Below are 18,736 nucleotides of genomic sequence, written 5' to 3'. Positions count from 1 at the left end.
CTTCCTATTAATTTAACATTAATTTACAGAGGTCTGTTAAATGTTGAATGACTAAAACAAGCATTAAACTTTATAGTTAACTCACACATTAACATTAACTTAAATTTTTTGCCATGCCAAGTCTTACAAGTGTTGCTGATGTGTATTTATTTATTTATTTTTTTTAAATATGCTGAAATTCACTACAAGCTGTCATTAATATTTCTTGTTCAGCTGGAGTGAAATATAGCGCTTTGTTCTGCTTGTCGTCTCTGAATCCATGATTAATCCTATTTCCAGTCCTCGATTGAGGATGGCTTTATAAATTCACCATGAATGCGCATAGTTTAGTCTCAACATATCCGGAGTTGATCAAGCCTGATCACTGAAATCTGAATTAATTGTTGTGGAACCGAAAATTCCCGCTATGCCGTGTCTAGCTCACTCAAGTCAGAATTTAGGATTTAGTTTAAGATTTCTTAAACAGTCTTTCTGGAATACCCCTCTGCTCTGTGATTCTGTTGATAGCGCAGCTCTGTCGGGCAATCTCATTTGTGTTTTGCATTTGCTCAAATAATTTTGCTCGCATTGCTACAATTTATTAACTATTCGGAAAAATGACTAAAATAAAATAATACACTTAAAAAAAATAAATAAATAAGCCAACATAAATGCCAACATGAATGCCAGTAGATACCAACATAAACATTGAAAAGATAACAGGTTACATTAACACTAACAATGAACAACTGAGAGGGACACAGATTGTTTTATAGACATCTTGGTTTCTAAAGATTCCTATCAAATACAGAATATACGATAATAGAATAGGAGCATTTTTTTTTAATTTGTGCAGACTTCTGGCCTTTTGACTGATCAAAAAAAACATAACATGAACAAAGACATTTTCTCCTGAACAGAAAAGGTCTCATTTAACTCTCCACAGCCTCTCTCTACAGTATGCTGGCCTCACAGGAGTCAGGCTGCAGTATCTGAAGTGTAACAATGAGTTTAATAGCTTTTCTAAACCAGGGGTAGAAAAAGGCATAGATCACAGGGTTTAAACAGGAGTTAAAATAGAGCAAAAAGACCAAAAATGAAGCACTGGCCACATTCTCCTGGCCTGCAAGAGAGACAAGGTAATGTGGACAAAAACATATTAGAAACACAGCTATGACAATACCAAGAGTCCTAGCTGCTTTCCTCTCAGATTTCTTAGCAGTTACAGTCACTGAACGCTGGAGTGTGACAGCCACAATGTGGGATCGCATGGCACGAGCCTGAGACACAGCCACCACAAATACTCTCATATACAGAACTATGATGACAGTAATGGGAACAATAAAGGTGAAAACAAGGTCAACAGCTCCTGCAATGTTGTTGATGACAACCACGCACTCTCCAACACAGGAATTATACCTGCCTGGTGCTCTCAGGTGATCATTTAGAATCAGACTGCCATAGAAAGCAGAACAGACCCAACACAGACAAACAACGATTTTAACTCTTCTCTGAGTGACTTTGGTGGGGTAACGCATAGGGTCACAAATAGCCACATAGCGGTCGACTGATATGAGCACCATGTTTCCTACAGAGGCAGAGATGATAGTAAAGACAACAAAGAAAGACAAAGCACACATGAAGTCACCCAGGAACCAGCAGGCCTCTATGAAGAGCATTTCAGTTGGCATCAGGAGGCCTGCGAGGAAGTCTGAGACAGCCAGGGAGAGGAGGAGGAGGTTGGTGGGGGTGTGGAGCTGGCTGGAGTGAAACAGGAACATTATATGTATTAATATTTGCAGTATCAGTAGTATATCTTATCACTAGATGTGGCAGATATCAAGTATTACAAAAAATACAAAAGCTTTGTTTAGCAACTTCTTTCTTCTCATCAAAGGCCAATATGTGACAGTTCCTCTGTTGTAGTCTATCAGCCTTTTCTTTTGGTAAGTCTACCAGTTTTATAAAGATTTGTATATGACAAAATCTATGGCCACCAGTAGTGGGAGATGGAGATGATGACCAGCAGGTTGAGAGCCACAGTGAGCAGAGAGATGGAGGATGTCAAAATGTAGAGGAGCATGGCCTCAGAGTGAGGACGCGTCGACTTCCTGCAGGAAGTGTTGAGGAGCTGTGGAAAGCAGAGTTCACCTCCTTCCAGGGTCTCCATCATCAGAGAGAGAGGAGGAGAGGAGAAGCTGCTGAGGTCTGGCAGCTTTCTGACCAAAGCTCTCTATCATACAGCTGATTTATCTCTCTTTTCTTTTCCCTTTTTGCCACCCCCTCGCCCTCCCTCTCTCACAGAGACTGATGTCCCTCCACCCTCCCTTCCTCTGCATCATCTTCTTTCATCATCATCACCACTCTCTCTGTTGTCCTTTCTCTTCTCTTCCTCATGTGTCTTCTCCCCCCCTTGTCTCCTTTCCTCTCCCCTCCTTCCTTCCCAATCCCTCTGCTGTCTTATTTCTCTCTTGCTCCTACATTTTTCAGTCTTCCACCTCGTCAACTCTTTCCTCCTACTGACCTCTTCCTCCGCCGATGTAAGAGGTTGCTTTCAGTTTATTGTGGATGACAGAAAGCCTCTTGTCTCTACGGACGGACGGACGGACGGACGGACAACCTGAAAACATAATGCCTCTGGCCACGGCTGTCGCCGGCGCGGAGGCTTAAAAAAGTCTGTAGGTGTAGAATGTAGTTGATTGAGGTGCTGTGACTCTTTCCACACACTGAAAGAGGTATGACTCCATGCAAGGGTTGCACAATTAATTGTGTGTAATCATACATTCTGAAGGAATTTTATGCTCTGTGCTTTAATCACCAAACGTTTTCAACTTCATGGCCCACAAGCACAACAGTTAACTTTCCTGGTTTGTATTCTAGTTGTCCATATCCTTCCTTCCTTCCTTCCTTCTGGGGGAGTCATCTTTCCTTCTTTAGGCAGGGTTTTCAGGGAGGGAGCGAGTCCTTTCTCTACAGCACAGCAGCAAGTTGTCTTCTGGTCCCACGGCTCTCTGTCTGGTCAGCTCTGAAACACAGCTTACATACACACCCTACACTGATTACTCAGCATTTCAGCTGCACCACTACAATCCTCACCACCCTTCCTGGTGATTCAAGTCCACTGCAAACAGGTTGTGCAGAGAATCCACTCCACTGAATTTCACACATCATACTATAAAGCAAGGAATCTCTGTCTGTATGTGTGTCCTTCGCATATCTCGAGAACCGTTCGTCCGATCTACGTCACACTTGGCGGGTGTATTGCTGGGGACCCAAGAACGTGCATTGTTGGATTGGACACTCGACATGTTCAATATTAATAAACTTTGAATAAACAAGCGAATAGCGCTCTATGCAGCAGCGGGGCGGGGCAAACAGCGCTCTGTGCAGCAGCGGGGCTCAAAGCAAGCGACTGATAGCCTACGCCTATTGTGTAAAAATCCTGCTTGAAGAAAAATGGATAAGGCCTCCATGGTGCACACAGCGCTATGTGGACTTGTAGCGCAGCGGCTTCTTCTCAGTCCCAAACATAAGGATCTTGTTCCCACGTGTTACTAAGTTGTGGCCACGTATTATTTTATTAACATGAGATGTCACCAGAGGGGCTCTATAGTTCCGCCTTAAGGGGTCCGACTAGAAAATGTGTTGGGTTACTTTTGTGTTCCGCTTTGCCACAGTATGATCGCAAAAAATAATTCTGTAATAATTATTTCAGACTCTGCATTTAGGGGGGCCGCAGCAGCCTGCAGCATTTAAGCATCACAGTCAGTTTGTTCAACTTTTCTGGAAAATGGCTTTAAACATGTTATGGGAGATCCCATAGACATGGAAGCTCAAATTATTTGCAGGGCTCTAAGTCAAGAGAGGGTAACCACGATATATTTATATATTTTTGTACCCACCTGTAGCATATCATCGCGAGCGTTACCGTTTTTAAAAAGAGTCAATTTATCTGAATAGCCTTCTTCAGCCTCACATTTCCCCCTCACCTCTGTACAAACGTTATGCATTGCCCTTTGTTTATTCGCTACTGGAAGCTTTCTGTATAACATTGTAGATAGAGATAAGAGATATGAATGTGATAAACCTACCATTTATGTAGGTGCATGTGTCCTGGGGGTAGTTGCTCTGATGAGCTCCTTCATGCCATCAGATATTACCGCTCAGAGTAAGGGCGAGCTCCTCTGCTGCTGTGAAAGTTGGTGCTGGGACCCCCACCCATTTTTACGGGCCCCAATTAGCTACAGAGTGGACGTCAAATAGCCTAAGTCTAGGCCTACATTTAGGCTACTATTACACTTTTCATAGGTTCTGGAAACTTAAGTTTTATTGTCCATCCAAAACCATGCTTTATTCTCAGGAATGCATGGCAGGGAGGTTGGATGGAGATCAGAGAGATCTGCAGTTCTAAGTGATGGCCTTATATAGTGGCTTAAAGCACACCTGTCTGCAATTGGCCATCAAGCAGGGGAATGATTGGGTTCAATTGTAGTGAGTATTCTGTCCACCAGGGGGCTGCCATTTAGACAGCATGAGAGAATTCACAACAGCCGCCCCCACAGGAGCCCAGCTATGCTATGACTGGGAACAGAATTCCTTTAATGCTGTCAAGTTGGCAGTGAGGGTAACGGGATAAGACGTGCAACTGGTCTGGTGTAGGTCCGGTCCTGAATCAAGATGTCCGCTGATCTGACCCGTCCGTCCGGACTGGGATGGACCTTTACTATCTTGCCAATGGGCCACTGGGCTCGGGGCAGTTGAGGATCCATAACAAGGACTATTATGTCCTCTTCCAGGTTATTTGTTGCAGTTATCCATTTGTTCCGTGATTGCAAGGTGGGAAGGTAGTCACGAATGAACTGTGACCAGAACTGATCCGCTAGGATTTGGCTCTGGCACCAGCGGCGCTGCCCCATGGACTCAGGAGCGTAAGTTACTTGAGGTAATGTAGAATCACGCCGCCCCATGAGTAGCATGTTGGGAGTAACTGGGTCCAGGTCAGCCACATCTGAGGAGGTGTATCCCAAAGGTTTGGAATTGAGGATTCCTTCAACCTCTATCAGCACAGTGCTAAGTATGTCCTCAGACACTGGTTGGTGACCAACTGCGACTTGAAGTGCATTCTTCACTGATCGAATCTCTCTCTCCCATACACCTCCAAAATGAGGGGAGCTTGGAGGATAGAACTTAAAAGTGAGTTGGTAGGCACAGAGTTTCTTCTGTAGTTCTGGTTCCATTGCTTGAAATGCTTCTTGAAGCTCTCTTTCAGCACCACGAAAATTTGTGCCCCTGTCAGAATGCAGCTCCATAGGTTTACCTCAGCAGGAAATTAACCTCCTGAGAGCAAGAAATGCATCAGAATCCAGAAAGTTGAGGAGTTCAAGATGCACCACCTTGGTGGTCATGCATTTAAGTATCACACCCCAGCGTTTCTCAGTATGCCGTCCGATTTTGACCATGAGAGGGCCGAAGCAGTCTACTCCTGTGGAAAGGAATGGAGGGCTTAATAGCCCTAGACTTTGCTCGCCACCGATGGCAGGCGGGGCAGGATGATTGATGGCGTTTTACTGCCTGCCTCCCACGAAGAATCCAGTAGTGTCTACGGATTTCAGAAAAGACACGCTCAGGGCCAGAATGGAGAAGTCGCTCGTCAAAGTCCTTAATGAGCAGTTTGGTGACTGGGTGTCAAGGATCCAATACAACAGGGTGCACAGGAATCTCAAGAGACCATTGAAAGTTCCGAAGCCTTCCACCAACTCTTATGAGGCCTGTCAGTTTATCAAGTTCAGGGGCAAGAGCTCTGAGCTTGCTATTGAGAGGAAGAGGCTTGCTATACTGCAAGGATTTCAGCTCCATTGGGAAACTTTCTGCGTGACATTGTTTGAGCAGGCTGATCTCAGCATCTCTATAGATGCTGAGATGCGGTTGCTTAAGGAAAGCAGGCCCATTCCTCCATCGATTAGGCTGGGATAGGTCAGCAAGGGTTTTTCCCCTGGTAATGTCATTAGCAGGGTTATTGAAAGAATCCACATAACGCCAGGAATGAAGGTCTGTGAGCTCTTGAATTTCTACCACTCTTACACCCACAAACACCTTGAAGTGGCAGGATTTGGACTGCAGCCGAGCTAGGCTAGTTGAGTGCCAGCTGAAGCACTACACAGCTCCAGACGTGGCATGGAACATTGCTTCTCAGGGGCAACTGAGCCAACTGGTGGGGCTGACCGTACTGCAATTGGAGGGCCTGCGCTGTAGCAGTATATGGCTCTGGATGATGACGGCAAGACTGAGCGATCATCTGAGCTTCAGGCAATTTAAGATGCTCAAGGAGAACATGATATTTATATTTCTTGCTCAGCTGAAGATAAGGGTTCAGAAGATTGTCCAGTGCCAGCTTCAGGTTGGCAAAGTCTCTCTCACTATCCTTAGTGAAGTCTGGTATGGAACTCCATACAGTGATGGTTCATATGGAACAGTGCTAGCTGAAGCCGTGGCGGTAAGAGAAGCCATTTCTGAAGGTGGTGGTAACTGTATCTGAGCTACCTGTTGTGATGAAAGTGGCTGTGATTGAGCACCAGCATAGGGAAGAAACTGTGGATGATGAGAGCGGGTAGGAACAATACACAGATTTCCTGGGGCTCTTGGATGGAAAGAATGAATGGGATGGCTTGTGGCAGGCATGGTATCACCTGCAGGGGGAGCAGTAAAAGGTTGAGGACTTTGCTGGTTGGATGACAGAAGAGGCCGTGAGCAAACAGGGCCTAAAGAGGATGGAATAGGTTGTGAATGTACCACATGAATTGGTGAGCGTATTACCTGATACTGTACTGGTAAACGCTGATGAAAGGGAACATGAGCGGTACGCTTAGGAAAGGATCCAGGCTGTAAAGTGGGTTGTGTGTTCAAGCCTTGAATGGTGGGAGGAGGCTTATATGGTGGTGCGGTGAAGTGAAGAAGCTACAGGTATCTTGACAGTACTGAGAGGAAGATTATAGAGCTTGTAAGCAGTAAAGTTCTCCTCTGCCGAATTGATATGCTCATTCGGGGGTGTAAGTTGCCGAATATCTCTCAGTCTGGCTTTAGGCCTGACCACAGGTTCTGATGCGTGATCAGGTTTCAGGTGAGGTGTGGATGTTCCCACAAGATGTGTATGAGGCCTTATTCCATCATGTTGAGCTTCCGCATACACATTATGCTTTGTGTTTATTCCATGAAGAAAAATAGACTGATTAGAATCAGAATCATTGTCAGGTTCATTAGAGGGAAGAGGCACTTCCTAGTACATAGGCTCATTTATGTCTTCCTCCAGTTGATACAACAGAATGAAGAACAGAATTAGCATTGTGTGCATCTATTAGAGGATGAAGTTTAGGCACTGCAGGGTTATTGATCATTTCAAGACTGCTGGGAAAGTGATGATCATGGGAAGGTGCTCCTTCTTGTGCCTCAAGTTGTGGATCATCTTGAATTTGGGATTGATCTGTGCTCTGCCCCATGAGCAATATACTGATATGTTCCAACAGTTCTTGTCTTTTCCTGCTGCTTTTCTCAAACTCCTCCATTCTGCTTTTAATGAGTTCCATTTCATTAGCTTCCTCCATTTCAGTTTTCTTCAGTGATTCCACCATGTTTGACAAAGGCTCTTTATCCATGTGAAGTGTATAAATGGCTTTCCCTGACCTGGTAGATTGTACTTCATCCTCAAACCCATAACGCTGAGGTTTATGCCTTTCTCTCCTAGGATAGGTCTTGTGATGTGCCGATTCAATTTCATTGTTCCCATACTGCTCATTTTTATTATGTTCCTCTTGCATGTCCATTGTCTTGAACTTAGGTAGTCAGCATTCCGGCTCGAAGGACCATATTACACTTTTCTTAGGTTCTGGAAACTTAGCTGACCGCCTGAGATTCTCAAATTAGAGAGACGTTGACGATTGCAGATTTCGAAGTTTTATTGTCCATCCAAAACCGGTTTATTCTCAGGAACGCATGGCAGGGAGGTTGGCTGGAGGTCAGAGAGATCTGCAGTTCTAAGTGAGGGCCTTATATAGTGGCTTAAAGCACACGTGTCTGCAATTGGCCATCAAGCAGGGGAATGATTGGGTTCAATTGTAGTGAGTATTCTGTCCACCAGGGGGCAGCCATTTAGACGGCATGAGAGAATTCACAACAGCTAATATTAAGAAAATGAAGTAGTTACAAGCAAATAAAATCCTACGAGTTTGAATTATGTTCTTATACTTTTTTTTTTTGTTGCCAAGTGCATTTCATGCCACCTGGATTACACCTAAATTAAATATAAAAAAAATGAAGAGTGTACAATTCAGGCAATAGCCTATGTTGCACCCTTCCTATTAATTAAACATTAGTTTACAGAGGTCTATTAAATGTTGAATGACTAAAACAAGCATTAAACTTTATACTTAACTCACGCATTAACATTAACTTAAATTTTTTGCCATGCCAAGTCTCACAAGTGTTGCTGAGGTGCATTTATTTATTTATTTATTTTTTTAAATATGCTGAAATTCACTACAAGCTGTCATTAATATTTCTTGTTCAGCTGGAGTGAAATATCACGCTTTGTTCTGCTTGTCGTCTCTGAATCCATGATTAATCCTATTTCCAGTCCTCAATTGAGGATGGCTTTATAAATTCACCATGAACGCGCATAGTTTAGTCTCAACCTATCCGGAGTTGATCAAGCCCGATCACTAAAATTTGAATTAGTTGTTGTGGAACCGAAAATTCCCGCTATGCCGTGTCTAGCTCACTCAAGTCAGAATTCAGGATTTAGTTTAAGATTTCTTAAACAGTCTTTCTGTATTACCCCTCTGCTCTGTGATTCTGTTGAAAGCGTTGATAGACATCTTGGTTTCTAAAGATTCCTATCAAATACAGAATATACGATAATAGTACAGGAGCATTTTTTTTTTATTTGTGCAGACTTCTGGCCTTTTGACTGATCAAAAAAAAACATAACATGAACAAAGACATTTTCTCCTGAACAGAAAAGGTCTCATTTAACTCTCCACAGTCTCTCTCTACAGTATGTTGGCCTCACAGGAGTCAGGCTGCAGTATCTGAAGTGTAACAATGAGTTTGATAGATTTTCTAAACCAGGGGTAGAAAAAGGCATAGATCACAGGGTTTAGACAGGAATTAATATAGACTAGAAAGACCAAAAGGGCCATGTTCTCCTGGCCTGTGAGAGAGAGACAGTAATATGGGCAGAAACTCAGTAGAAACACAACTATCACAATACCAAGAGTCCTGGCTGCTTTCATCTCAGATTTCTTAGCAGTTACAGTCACTGAACGCTGGAGTGTGAAAGCCACAATGTGGGATCGCATGGCACGAGCCTGAGACACAGCCACCACAAATACTCTCATATACAGAACTATGATGACAGCAATGGGAACAATAATGGTGAAAACAAGGTCAACAGCTCCTGCAATGTTGTTGATGACAACCACACACTCTCCAACACAGGCATTATACCTGCCTGGTTCTCTCAGGTGATCATTTAGAATAAGACTGCCATAGAAAGCAGAACAGACCCAACACAGACAAACACAGATTTTAACTCTTCTCTGAGTGACTTTGGTGTGGTAACGCATAGGGTCACAAATAGCCACGTAGCGGTCGACTGATATGAGCACCATGTTTCCTACTGAGGAAGAGATGATGGTAAAGACAACAAAGAAAGACAAAGCACACATGAGGTCACCCAGGAACCAGCAGGCCTCTGTATAGAGCATTTCAGTCGGCATCAGGAGGCCTGCGAGGAAGTCTGAAACAGCCAGGGAGAGGAGGAGGAGGTTGGTGGGGGTGTGGAGCTGCCTGGAATGAAACAGGAACATTATATTTATTAATATTTGCAGTATCAATAGTATATCTTATCACTAGATGTGGCAGATATCAAGTATTACAAAAAATACAAAAGCATTGTTTAGCAACTTCTTTCTTCTCATCAAAGGCCAAGATGTGACAGTACCTCTGTTGTAGTCTATCAGCCATTTCTTTTGGAAAGTCTACCAGAGTCTATAAAGATTTGTATATGACAAAATCTATGGCCACCTGTAGTGGGAGATGGAGATGATGACCAACAGGTTGAGAGCCACAGTGAACAGACAGATGGATGATGTCAGAATGTAGAGGAGCATGGCCTCAGAGTGAGGACGCTTCGACTTCCTGCAGGAAGTGTTGAGGAGTTGTGGAAAGCAGAGTTCACCTCCTTCCAGGGTCTCCATCATCAGAGAGAGAGGAGGAGAGATGAAGCTGCTGAGGTCTGGCAGCTTTCTGACCAAAGCTCTCTATCATACAGCTAATTTATCTCTCTTTTCTTTTCCCTTTTTGCCATACCCCCGCCCTCCCTCCCTCACAGAGACTGATGTCCCTCCGCCCTCCCTTCCTCTGCATCATCTTCTTCATCATCACCACTCTCTCTGCTGTCCTTTCTCTTCTCTTCTTCATGTGTCTTCTTCCCCCCTTGTCTCCTTTCCTCTCCCCTCCTTCCTACCCAATCCCTCTGCTACCTTATTTCTCTCTTGCTCCTACATTTTTCAGTCTTCCACCTCGTCAACTCTTTCCTCCTACTGACCTTTTCCTCATCCAATGTAAGAGGTTGCTTTCAGTTTATTGTGGATGACAGAAAGCCTTTTGTTTCCAAAAACAGGGTTAGGGAGAGATATGATCAATGTTAAAATAATTTAAAAAAAAAGTCTGTAGGTGTAGAATGTAGTTGATTGAGGTGCTGTGACTCTTTCCACACACTGAAAGAGATATGACTCCATGCAAGGGTTGCACAATTAATTGTGTGTAATCATACATTCTGAAGGAATTTTATGCTTTGTGCTTTAATCACCAAACGTTTTCAACTTCATGGCCCACAAGCACAACGTCCGCCTGCCTCAATGGGTGCTTGGGGCTTAGTGTAAAGCACGACAAGCGGACGTCAACACTGCACCACTGAAACTCAAGAAGAAAACGAAGATGCCAGCTCTTCGCATATCAAGCTGGAATGTCAGGACCATGTGCACAGGGCTCTCAGACAGCCTTAACCACATCAACGACTCCCGCAAGACCGCCATCATCAACCGTGAGCTCGACTGACTCAATGTCGACATTGCTGCTCTGCAAGAGACACGGCTCGCTGACTGCGGCTCCCTGAAGGAACAAAACTACACCTTCTTCTGGCATGGCAAGAGTGCAGACGAGACCTGAGAGTACGGCGTGGGCTTTGCAGTGAACAACACCCTGCTTGCCACGACTGAACCACCGACAGGAGGCTCCGAACGCATCCTTGCCATCTGCAGCGGACCAGCCAACCTGCTATGCGTCTACACCCCGACTCTCTGCTCACCACCGGAGTCAAAAGACAAGTTCTACGAGGAGCTCGACATGGCCACCAGTACCATCCCAAAGAACGAGCACCTATTCCTTCTGGGGGACTTCAATGCTAGGGTTGGCACCGACCATGAATCCTGGCCAGACTGCCTTGGTCACTTTGGAGTGGGGAACATAAATGAAAACGGAGAGAGACTGCTAGAGCTGTGCTGCTACCACCAGCTCTGCATCACCAACACCAGACCAAGCCTCTGCACAGGGTCTCTTGGAGACACCCCAGATTCAAATGCTGGCACCAGCTCAACCTCATCATCATGAGACGAGAGGCCATTTCCTCATCATTTCTTCATCATCATGAGACGAGAGGCCATTTCACGCGCACCTTTCATAGTGCGGACTGTGACATGGACCACTCCCTCGTCCTCAGCAAGGTCAAGCTACAGCCCAAGCAGAACCACCATGCCAAGCAGAAGGCACGTCCGCGCATCAACGCCAGCCACTCCACCAACCCAGCTGTCACCCAGTTCTTCCTCACCTCCCTTGACCAAGCACTCTCTGCCTCCAACAAGCAAAGTGCTGTGGACAAGTGGAACTGTCTATGCGACACCATTCACGACCAAGCCCTCGCAGCTTATGGCAAGAAACCAAGGAGGAACGCAGACTGGTTTGAGGCCAACGCAGCAGAGATGGAGCCAGTCATCGAGGCCAAGCGTACCGCTTTCCTCAAACACAAGGAAAACCCATCAACAAGGAACCTTGAGGCTCTGAGAGAAGCCAGGAGCAAAGCCCAGCAAATGGCACGACACTGCGCCAACAACTACTGGCTTGAGCTCTCCTCCAACATACAGGCCACCTCCGACACGGGTGACATCAGGGACATGTACGAGGGGATCAAACAAGCAACAGATCCCTCCATCAAGAAAACGGCGCCACTCAAATCCAAGTCCGGTGAAGTCATCAACGACCGCAGCAAGCAGATGGAAAGGTGGGCTGAGCACTACATGGAGCAGTACACTACAGGGAACACATTGTCAGAGGAAGCTCTGAACGGCATCGCAAGCCTCCCTGTGATGTAGGAGCTTGACAAGGAACCCACACGGGAGGAGCTCAGCAAAGTCATTGACAGCCTCGCTTGCGGCAAGGCCCCAGGTGCTGACGGGATAACCCCTGACGTCATCAAACTTGGGAAACCTTCCTTACTGCCACATATTCATGACCTCCTCTGTCTCTGTTGGAATGAAGGAGCTGTCCCCCAGGACATGCGTGACGCCAAGATCGTCACGCTGTACAAGAACAAGGGAGACCGCAGCGACTGCAACAACTACCGCACCAACTACCGCACCATTTCTCTGCTCAGCACCGTGGGAAAGGTCTTCGCCCGCATTGCCCTTGCCAGACTCCAGCTCCTAGCGGAACGTGTCTACCCTGAGTCACAGCGCGGCTTTAGGGCAGCAAGATCCACGGTGGACATGATCTTCACCCTTCGACAGCTGCAGGAGAAATGCCGGAAGCAGAGGAGACCCCTGTATCTCACCTTCGTTGACCTCACAAAGGCCTTCGACCTCATCAGCAGAGATGGTCACTTCAAGCTACTTGCGAAGATTGGCTGCCCCCCAAAACTCCACACCATCGTAAAATTATTCCACGACAACATGCAGGGCTCAGTCTGCTGTGAAGGAGAAACTTCAGAGGCCTTCCCAATCCGCAGCGGAGTGAAGCAGGGTGGTGTTCTTGCACCAACCCTCTTCGGAATCTTCTTCTCTCTCCTGCTGTCGTTTGCGTTCTCCTGAAGGCGTCTACCTACACACCAGAGCTGACGGCAAACTCTTCAACCTTGCCCACTTGCGGTCCAAGACCAAAGTGACCAGCGTGCTCCTGAGGGAAATGCTATTTGCAGATGATGCAGCGCTAGCATCCAACACCGAGTAAGGGCTCCAGGGGCTGATGGACAGGCTCTCACATGCTTGTATGGAGTTCGCCCTCACCATTAGCATTAAGAAGACCAATGTCATGGGCCAAGAAGTCGAAACCCCACCTCCATCTCCATTGACAACAAGACTCTTGACTGTGTTAACACCTTCACATACCTCGGGTCCACAGTCTCCAGCGACCTGTCACTTGATGCGGAACTGAGCACTCGTCTTGCGAGGGCCGCCACAGTGATGGCCAAGCTATCAAAGAGAATGCGGTCCAACAAGGACTTAACTGTTGTTACGCCCCGGCCTACGGGAAACACCGAGCATAGCATAAAAGTGGCTCCCCTCCTTCCCCACTCCCAAGGATGACCAGTGCCACAACAGGTGCAGTCCAAACAAAAGTGATTTATTTATCACAGCAGCGAAAAAACGTTGGGGGGAGCACAGCCAAAATAACAAACACAGCCATCTGAAAATTATAACTACTAACTTACCTAAACCAGCAAAAGAAAACAAAGAAAAAATACAAGCAGCTTACCTGCCTCCCTAACATAAACAGGAGAAAAGAAAACAAAGCAAAAGGCTTCCCACCCCTACAGCTACCAGGACTGCTCTTTTAGAAGTTATTTATATTATGTACAACAGAGATCAATCTACAGCACTAGGTCAATACGGCGTTCACTTTGTTCACTACAGCACTGCGCGGTCTGGTTGGGAGCCAGGAAGAAGAAGGAGTGAGCCGGCATCGGACAGACACCCCTTTAGGCGCCATTAGTCTCTTGCCCAATCACCAGCCGCCACCTGCAACTCAACAGACTGGGGAAAACACACAAACAGCGTGAACACCGCCACCGGGAGGGAGAGAACAGCCGGGAGGGAGGGAGAACAGCCGAAATACAAATACACTCAAATACAATATAATACAATCAAATACAAATTATGACCAGCAGAAATACAAATACACTCAAATACCAATTATGACCCAGGGTCATAACATCCCCCCACCTAAGATCAAACATTTCTTCCCCCAAGAAATGCTTGATTCCTAACACCCCACACGAGACAATGTGGCCACAATATTATCCACTCCTTTGATGTGATGTATCTCAATGTTGAAGTCCTGCAGCAGTAACGACCAGCGCATAAGACGCTGATTGTTATTCCGCATGTGAGACAAGAACACGAGAGGATTGTGGTCTGAATAAACATGAACCGGAATTGCGCTCAAACCAACATAGACCTCGAGGTGTTGTAACACCAAAAGCAATGCCAGGGCTTCCTTCTCAATTGTACTATAATTCAATTGGTGTTTATTGAATTTCTTTGAGAAGTAACACACCGGGTGATCAATACCATGATCATCCTCCTGTAGAAGTACAGCGCCTGCACCATGAGCACTGGCATCTACCTCCAACTTAAAGGGATGTGCAAAATCAGGTACAGCCAGTACAGGCACGCTGCATAGAAGAGCCTTGGCAGAATCAAATGAGTCCTGACACGCAGCAGTCCTGACAAATTGGCTGGAGGGGCTTACCAAGCTAGTTAGTGGCGCAACTACACTAGCAACATTTTTACAGAACCCCCGATAGTAGCCACACATTCCCAGAAACCGGCGGAGTTGCCGCCGTGTTTCTGGCACAGGAAAATCCAGGATGGCCTGGACTTTGGCCAACAGGGGGCGCACCTGCCCCTGGCCTACTTGTTTTCCCAAGTAAGTAACTACCGCCTTACCAAACTCACATTTCGCCAGATTCAAAGTCAAAGAAGCACCCTTCAAACGATTGAATACTTCCCGCAAACTGTCTACGTGCTCTGACCAGGTGGAAGAATAAACCACGATGTCATCCAAGTATGCCTCACAGTTTTTGACACCAGACAGAACCGTATTCATCAACCTTTGGAAGGTGGCAGGAGCATTTCTTAAACCAAAAGGCATAACGGTGTACTGTAGGAAATAATCAGGAGTAACAAAAGCTGAGACCTCAGATGCACGAGGTGTAAGAGGCACCTGCCAGTAACCCTTTAGTAGGTCTAACTTTGTGACGTACTTGGCTGACCCTACACGATCTATGCAATCATCCATACGCGGCAGAGGAAACGAGTCCGGCTTGGTAACGGCATTCACTTTACGAAAATCATTACAGAACCGAGGAGTTTGGTCAGATTTTGGAACCAAAAGCGAGGGTGAGCTCCACGGGCTGGGACTTGGCACAGCAAAGCCATTTTCCAGGAGATACTTAACCTCCTTTTGCATTGCAGCTCTTTTTACCGGGTTGACGCGGTACGCGTGCTGCTTAATGGGCTTATTGTCACCAACTTCTACATCATGCTGCAAGACTGTAGTTTGGGTGGGTTTGTCACCAAATAATGGTGTGTGACAACGAATGAGATGACAAACATCCCTTTTGGCCGGCTCTGACAAATACGACAAATGTTCCTCCAGGTTTTCCAGAATTTTGGAATTCTCCAATCGCACACACGGAACTGAAGCAGGCTGCCCACGCAACCCGTCGTCCTCGGGACTATATGACGGTGACACTATAGTCGCCACAGGAGAGACACATGGCACAGAGTTCACAGATGGCACGTCGGAGATTTCACGAACAAAATATGGCTTCAACATATTGACGTGACACACACAGGACTTTTTCCTCCTATCCGGCGTACTAACTACTACTAGCCTGGAGGCTGGACCCAACAATAGGTAACAGAACCAAAACACGGTCACCTGGTTGAAAATTGCGACTGAGAGTTTTCTTATCATACTGCTTTTTCATTTTAGACTGCGCAACGGAGAGGGAACTGTGTGCCAGCTCACAAGTAGTGTGCAACCTCTCCCTGAATGAACTCACGTAGTCTAAGATGCTGTGCGCGGGGCTGGGTTTGTCTGCAAGCCACCTCTCCCGCAGCAAACGCAGCGGGCCACGCACAGTATGCCCAAAAACCAACTCAGCCGGACTAAACCCAAGAGACTCCTGTATGGTTTCACGAATGGCAAACAGAAGCAGTGGCAGACCCTCATCCCACTCCCTGTTTGACTCAGCACAATACTTTCGGAGCATGGACTTAAACGTCTGATGAAATCTCTCCAGTGCGCCCTGACTCTCCGGGTGATACGCACTGGAGATCTGATGTTTAACAGACAACTCCGTCATCACCTGCGAAAAAACCTTGGACATAAAGTTAGATCCTTGGTCGGTTTGAATTCGTTTGGGCAACCCAAAAGTGGAAAAGAACTTAACCAAGGCTTTCACTACTGCTTTAGCCCTCAACGTGCGCAACGGAACGGCCTCAGGAAAATGGGTGGCTGCGCACATGATGGTAAGCAGGTACTGGTGACCAGTCTTGGTTTTTGGCAAGGGACCGACACAGTCTATTATGACATGCTCAAAAGGTTTGCCAATTACCGGGATCGGATGTAACGGAGCTGGAGGGATAACCTGGTTTGGTTTTCCAGTTATTTGGCAAACATGGCAAGATCGACAAAATTTGGCAACATCGGATTTTAACCCTGGCCAGAAAAAATATCGGAGCACCCGATGGTATGTTTTCTTGATTGACTGTGATCGTGGGCTAACCTTAACACTTGGAGCCGGAACTCTTTTGGCACCACAACCTGGGAAACCACATCACATTCCATCCCAGACACCGGGGACCATTTGCGCAACAGTCATCAAACAGGTAAGACACCGGCTGTGAATCATTTTTCTGTTCCTGAGCTGCAGACAAACATGTAGCCAATGTACTATCTAATTGCTGAGCCTTGATGAGCTGATCCTTGTCTATTGCCAAACACAAGTCCATGTCATCAGGCAACACATCCACATTAACAGGCACACTTTTAGGTTCAGAAGAGGGGCTGACCGAATCATCCGACGCATTCAAAAAAGAATCCCAAAGGTCCACTAAATCACCAAGCTTACGAGCCTGGGCACGCATCACGACGCACACCGGAAAAACGGGAGGCGAGTCGAGCGCAGCGGGAACAACAACACACACATCAGCAGTGGGGGTTTCAGTGACCTCGGGAGTAGGAAACACTTTTTCACCAGCCAAATCATTCCCGAGGATGAAATCTACTCCTGCAACAGGCAGCTGATCACGCACACCAACTCGTACTGTACCAGACACCAAGGAGGAGGAGAAATTAACTGTGTGGAGCGGCACGCGTAATACACTCAATTTAATTCCCCACACCAATAGGTCTGAACCACAGTACGACTGGTCGGAAAAAGGCAGAACACCATGTCGAGCCACAGAATACTTCGCACCGGTATCTCGCAGAATAGTGACTGGAATCCTGTCCACCTCATTATCAGTCAGAGAAACAAACCCCTGTGTAACGAAAGGCTTAAAGTCATCGTCAATTTCTTTTGTTGGCAACTTGCCTGTCAAAAGTTCAGGTTGGCTAGCGGCTGGCCCACACTGAATCAGACCAACAGCAGAGGGACCTTTACCCTTTGTCTGTTCTCACTTCTGTAACACAGGACAGACTGAAATGAGGTGGCCAGGTTTGTGACAATAAAAACACGCACGGGTTTCACCCCCGGCGGAAAAATTGCCCCGAGAAACTCTTGGTGAACGCGTTCTTTTATTCTCACGTACTGGAGATTCGCGACGCATGGGAGATGGAAAAACACTCTTGTGGGTTAAAGCAAACTCATCAGCCAGGACAGCAGCTTCGGTGAGAGACGCAACTTTTTGTTCATTCAGATACACCACAATGCGCTCTGGCAAACACTTTTTAAACTCCTCCAGAAGCACCAGCTCTCACAGCTGCGCGAAGTTCTCAGCTTTACTGGCGTGACACCACTTATCAACCATCTGAAAATTATAACCACTAATTTACCTAAACCAGCAAAAGAAAACAAAGAAAAAATACAAGCAGCTTACCTGCCTCCCTAACATAAACAGGAGAAAAGAAAACAAAGCAAAAGGCTTCCCACCCCTACAGCTACCAGGACTGCTCTTTTAGAAGTTATTTATATTATGTACAACAGAGATCAATCTACAGCACTAGGTCAATACGGCATTCACTTGGTTCACTACAGCACTGCGCGGTCTGGTTGGGAGCCAGGAAGAAGAAGGAGTGAGCCGGCATCGGACAGACACCCCTTTAGGCGCCATTAGTCTCTCGCCCAATCACCAGCCGCCACCTGCAACTCAACAGACTGGGGAAAACACACAAACAGGGTGAACACCGCCACCCGCAGGCAGGGAGGGAGAACAGCCGAAATACAAATACACTCAAATACAATATAATACAATCAAATACAAATTATGACCAGCAGAAATACAAATACACTCAAATACCAATTATGACCCAGGGTCATAACACTGTGTGCACAAAACTCCAGGTCTACCAAGCCTGCGTCATCAGCACCCTGCTGTACGGCAGTGAAGCCTGGAACCCCTACACCAGACAAGAAAAATGGCTGAACAGCTTCCACCTGCAATGCCTACACTGCATCCTGGGCATCACGTGGCAGGAGAAA

At 46.3% G+C, this 18,736-nt stretch overlaps 2 protein-coding genes across 2 annotated transcripts; both read right to left on the bottom strand.

Moving 5' to 3' along the window:
• Positions 1 to 932: 932 nt before the first annotated feature.
• LOC139659148 (trace amine-associated receptor 13c-like) lies at positions 933 to 2,152 on the bottom strand. Its single transcript, XM_071537368.1, has 2 exons — positions 1,977 to 2,152; positions 933 to 1,740 (listed from the first exon to the last, which is right to left on the bottom strand). The coding sequence occupies exons 1-2, from the start codon at positions 2,150 to 2,152 to the stop codon at positions 933 to 935; spliced, it is 984 nt and encodes a 327-aa protein (XP_071393469.1).
• A 6,868-nt stretch (positions 2,153 to 9,020) lies between these two features.
• On the bottom strand, positions 9,021 to 10,232 carry LOC139659152 (trace amine-associated receptor 13c-like). The gene is made up of 2 exons (XM_071537372.1): positions 10,057 to 10,232; positions 9,021 to 9,819 (listed from the first exon to the last, which is right to left on the bottom strand). Exons 1-2 carry the CDS (start codon positions 10,230 to 10,232, stop codon positions 9,021 to 9,023), a joined length of 975 nt encoding a protein of 324 aa, XP_071393473.1.
• Between the last annotated feature and the right edge of the window lie 8,504 nt (positions 10,233 to 18,736).

Source organism: Centroberyx affinis, unplaced genomic scaffold, assembly GCF_046629955.1.
Source record: "Centroberyx affinis isolate AG114_WGS23_722 - 3 ecotype Tasmania unplaced genomic scaffold, CSIRO-AGI_Caff_v1 ptg003022l_1, whole genome shotgun sequence".
Taxonomy (NCBI): Eukaryota; Metazoa; Chordata; class Actinopteri; order Beryciformes; family Berycidae; genus Centroberyx; species Centroberyx affinis.
Note: the sequence above shows the minus strand (reverse complement) of the source record. Positions and strands in the feature narration are given on the sequence as shown.

Excerpts from the sequence above, each read along its gene's own strand:
- LOC139659148 (XM_071537368.1), bottom strand. The coding sequence starts at position 2,152 with ATGATGGAGACCCTGGAAGGAGGTGAACTCTGCTTTCCACAGCTCCTC. Across the intron at positions 1,741-1,976 it reads ATCTCCATCTCCCACTACTG|CCAGCTCCACACCCCCACCA; the intron begins GTGGCCATAGAT and ends GTTTCACTCCAG.
- LOC139659152 (XM_071537372.1), bottom strand. The coding sequence starts at position 10,232 with ATGATGGAGACCCTGGAAGGAGGTGAACTCTGCTTTCCACAACTCCTC. Across the intron at positions 9,820-10,056 it reads ATCTCCATCTCCCACTACAG|GCAGCTCCACACCCCCACCA; the intron begins GTGGCCATAGAT and ends GTTTCATTCCAG.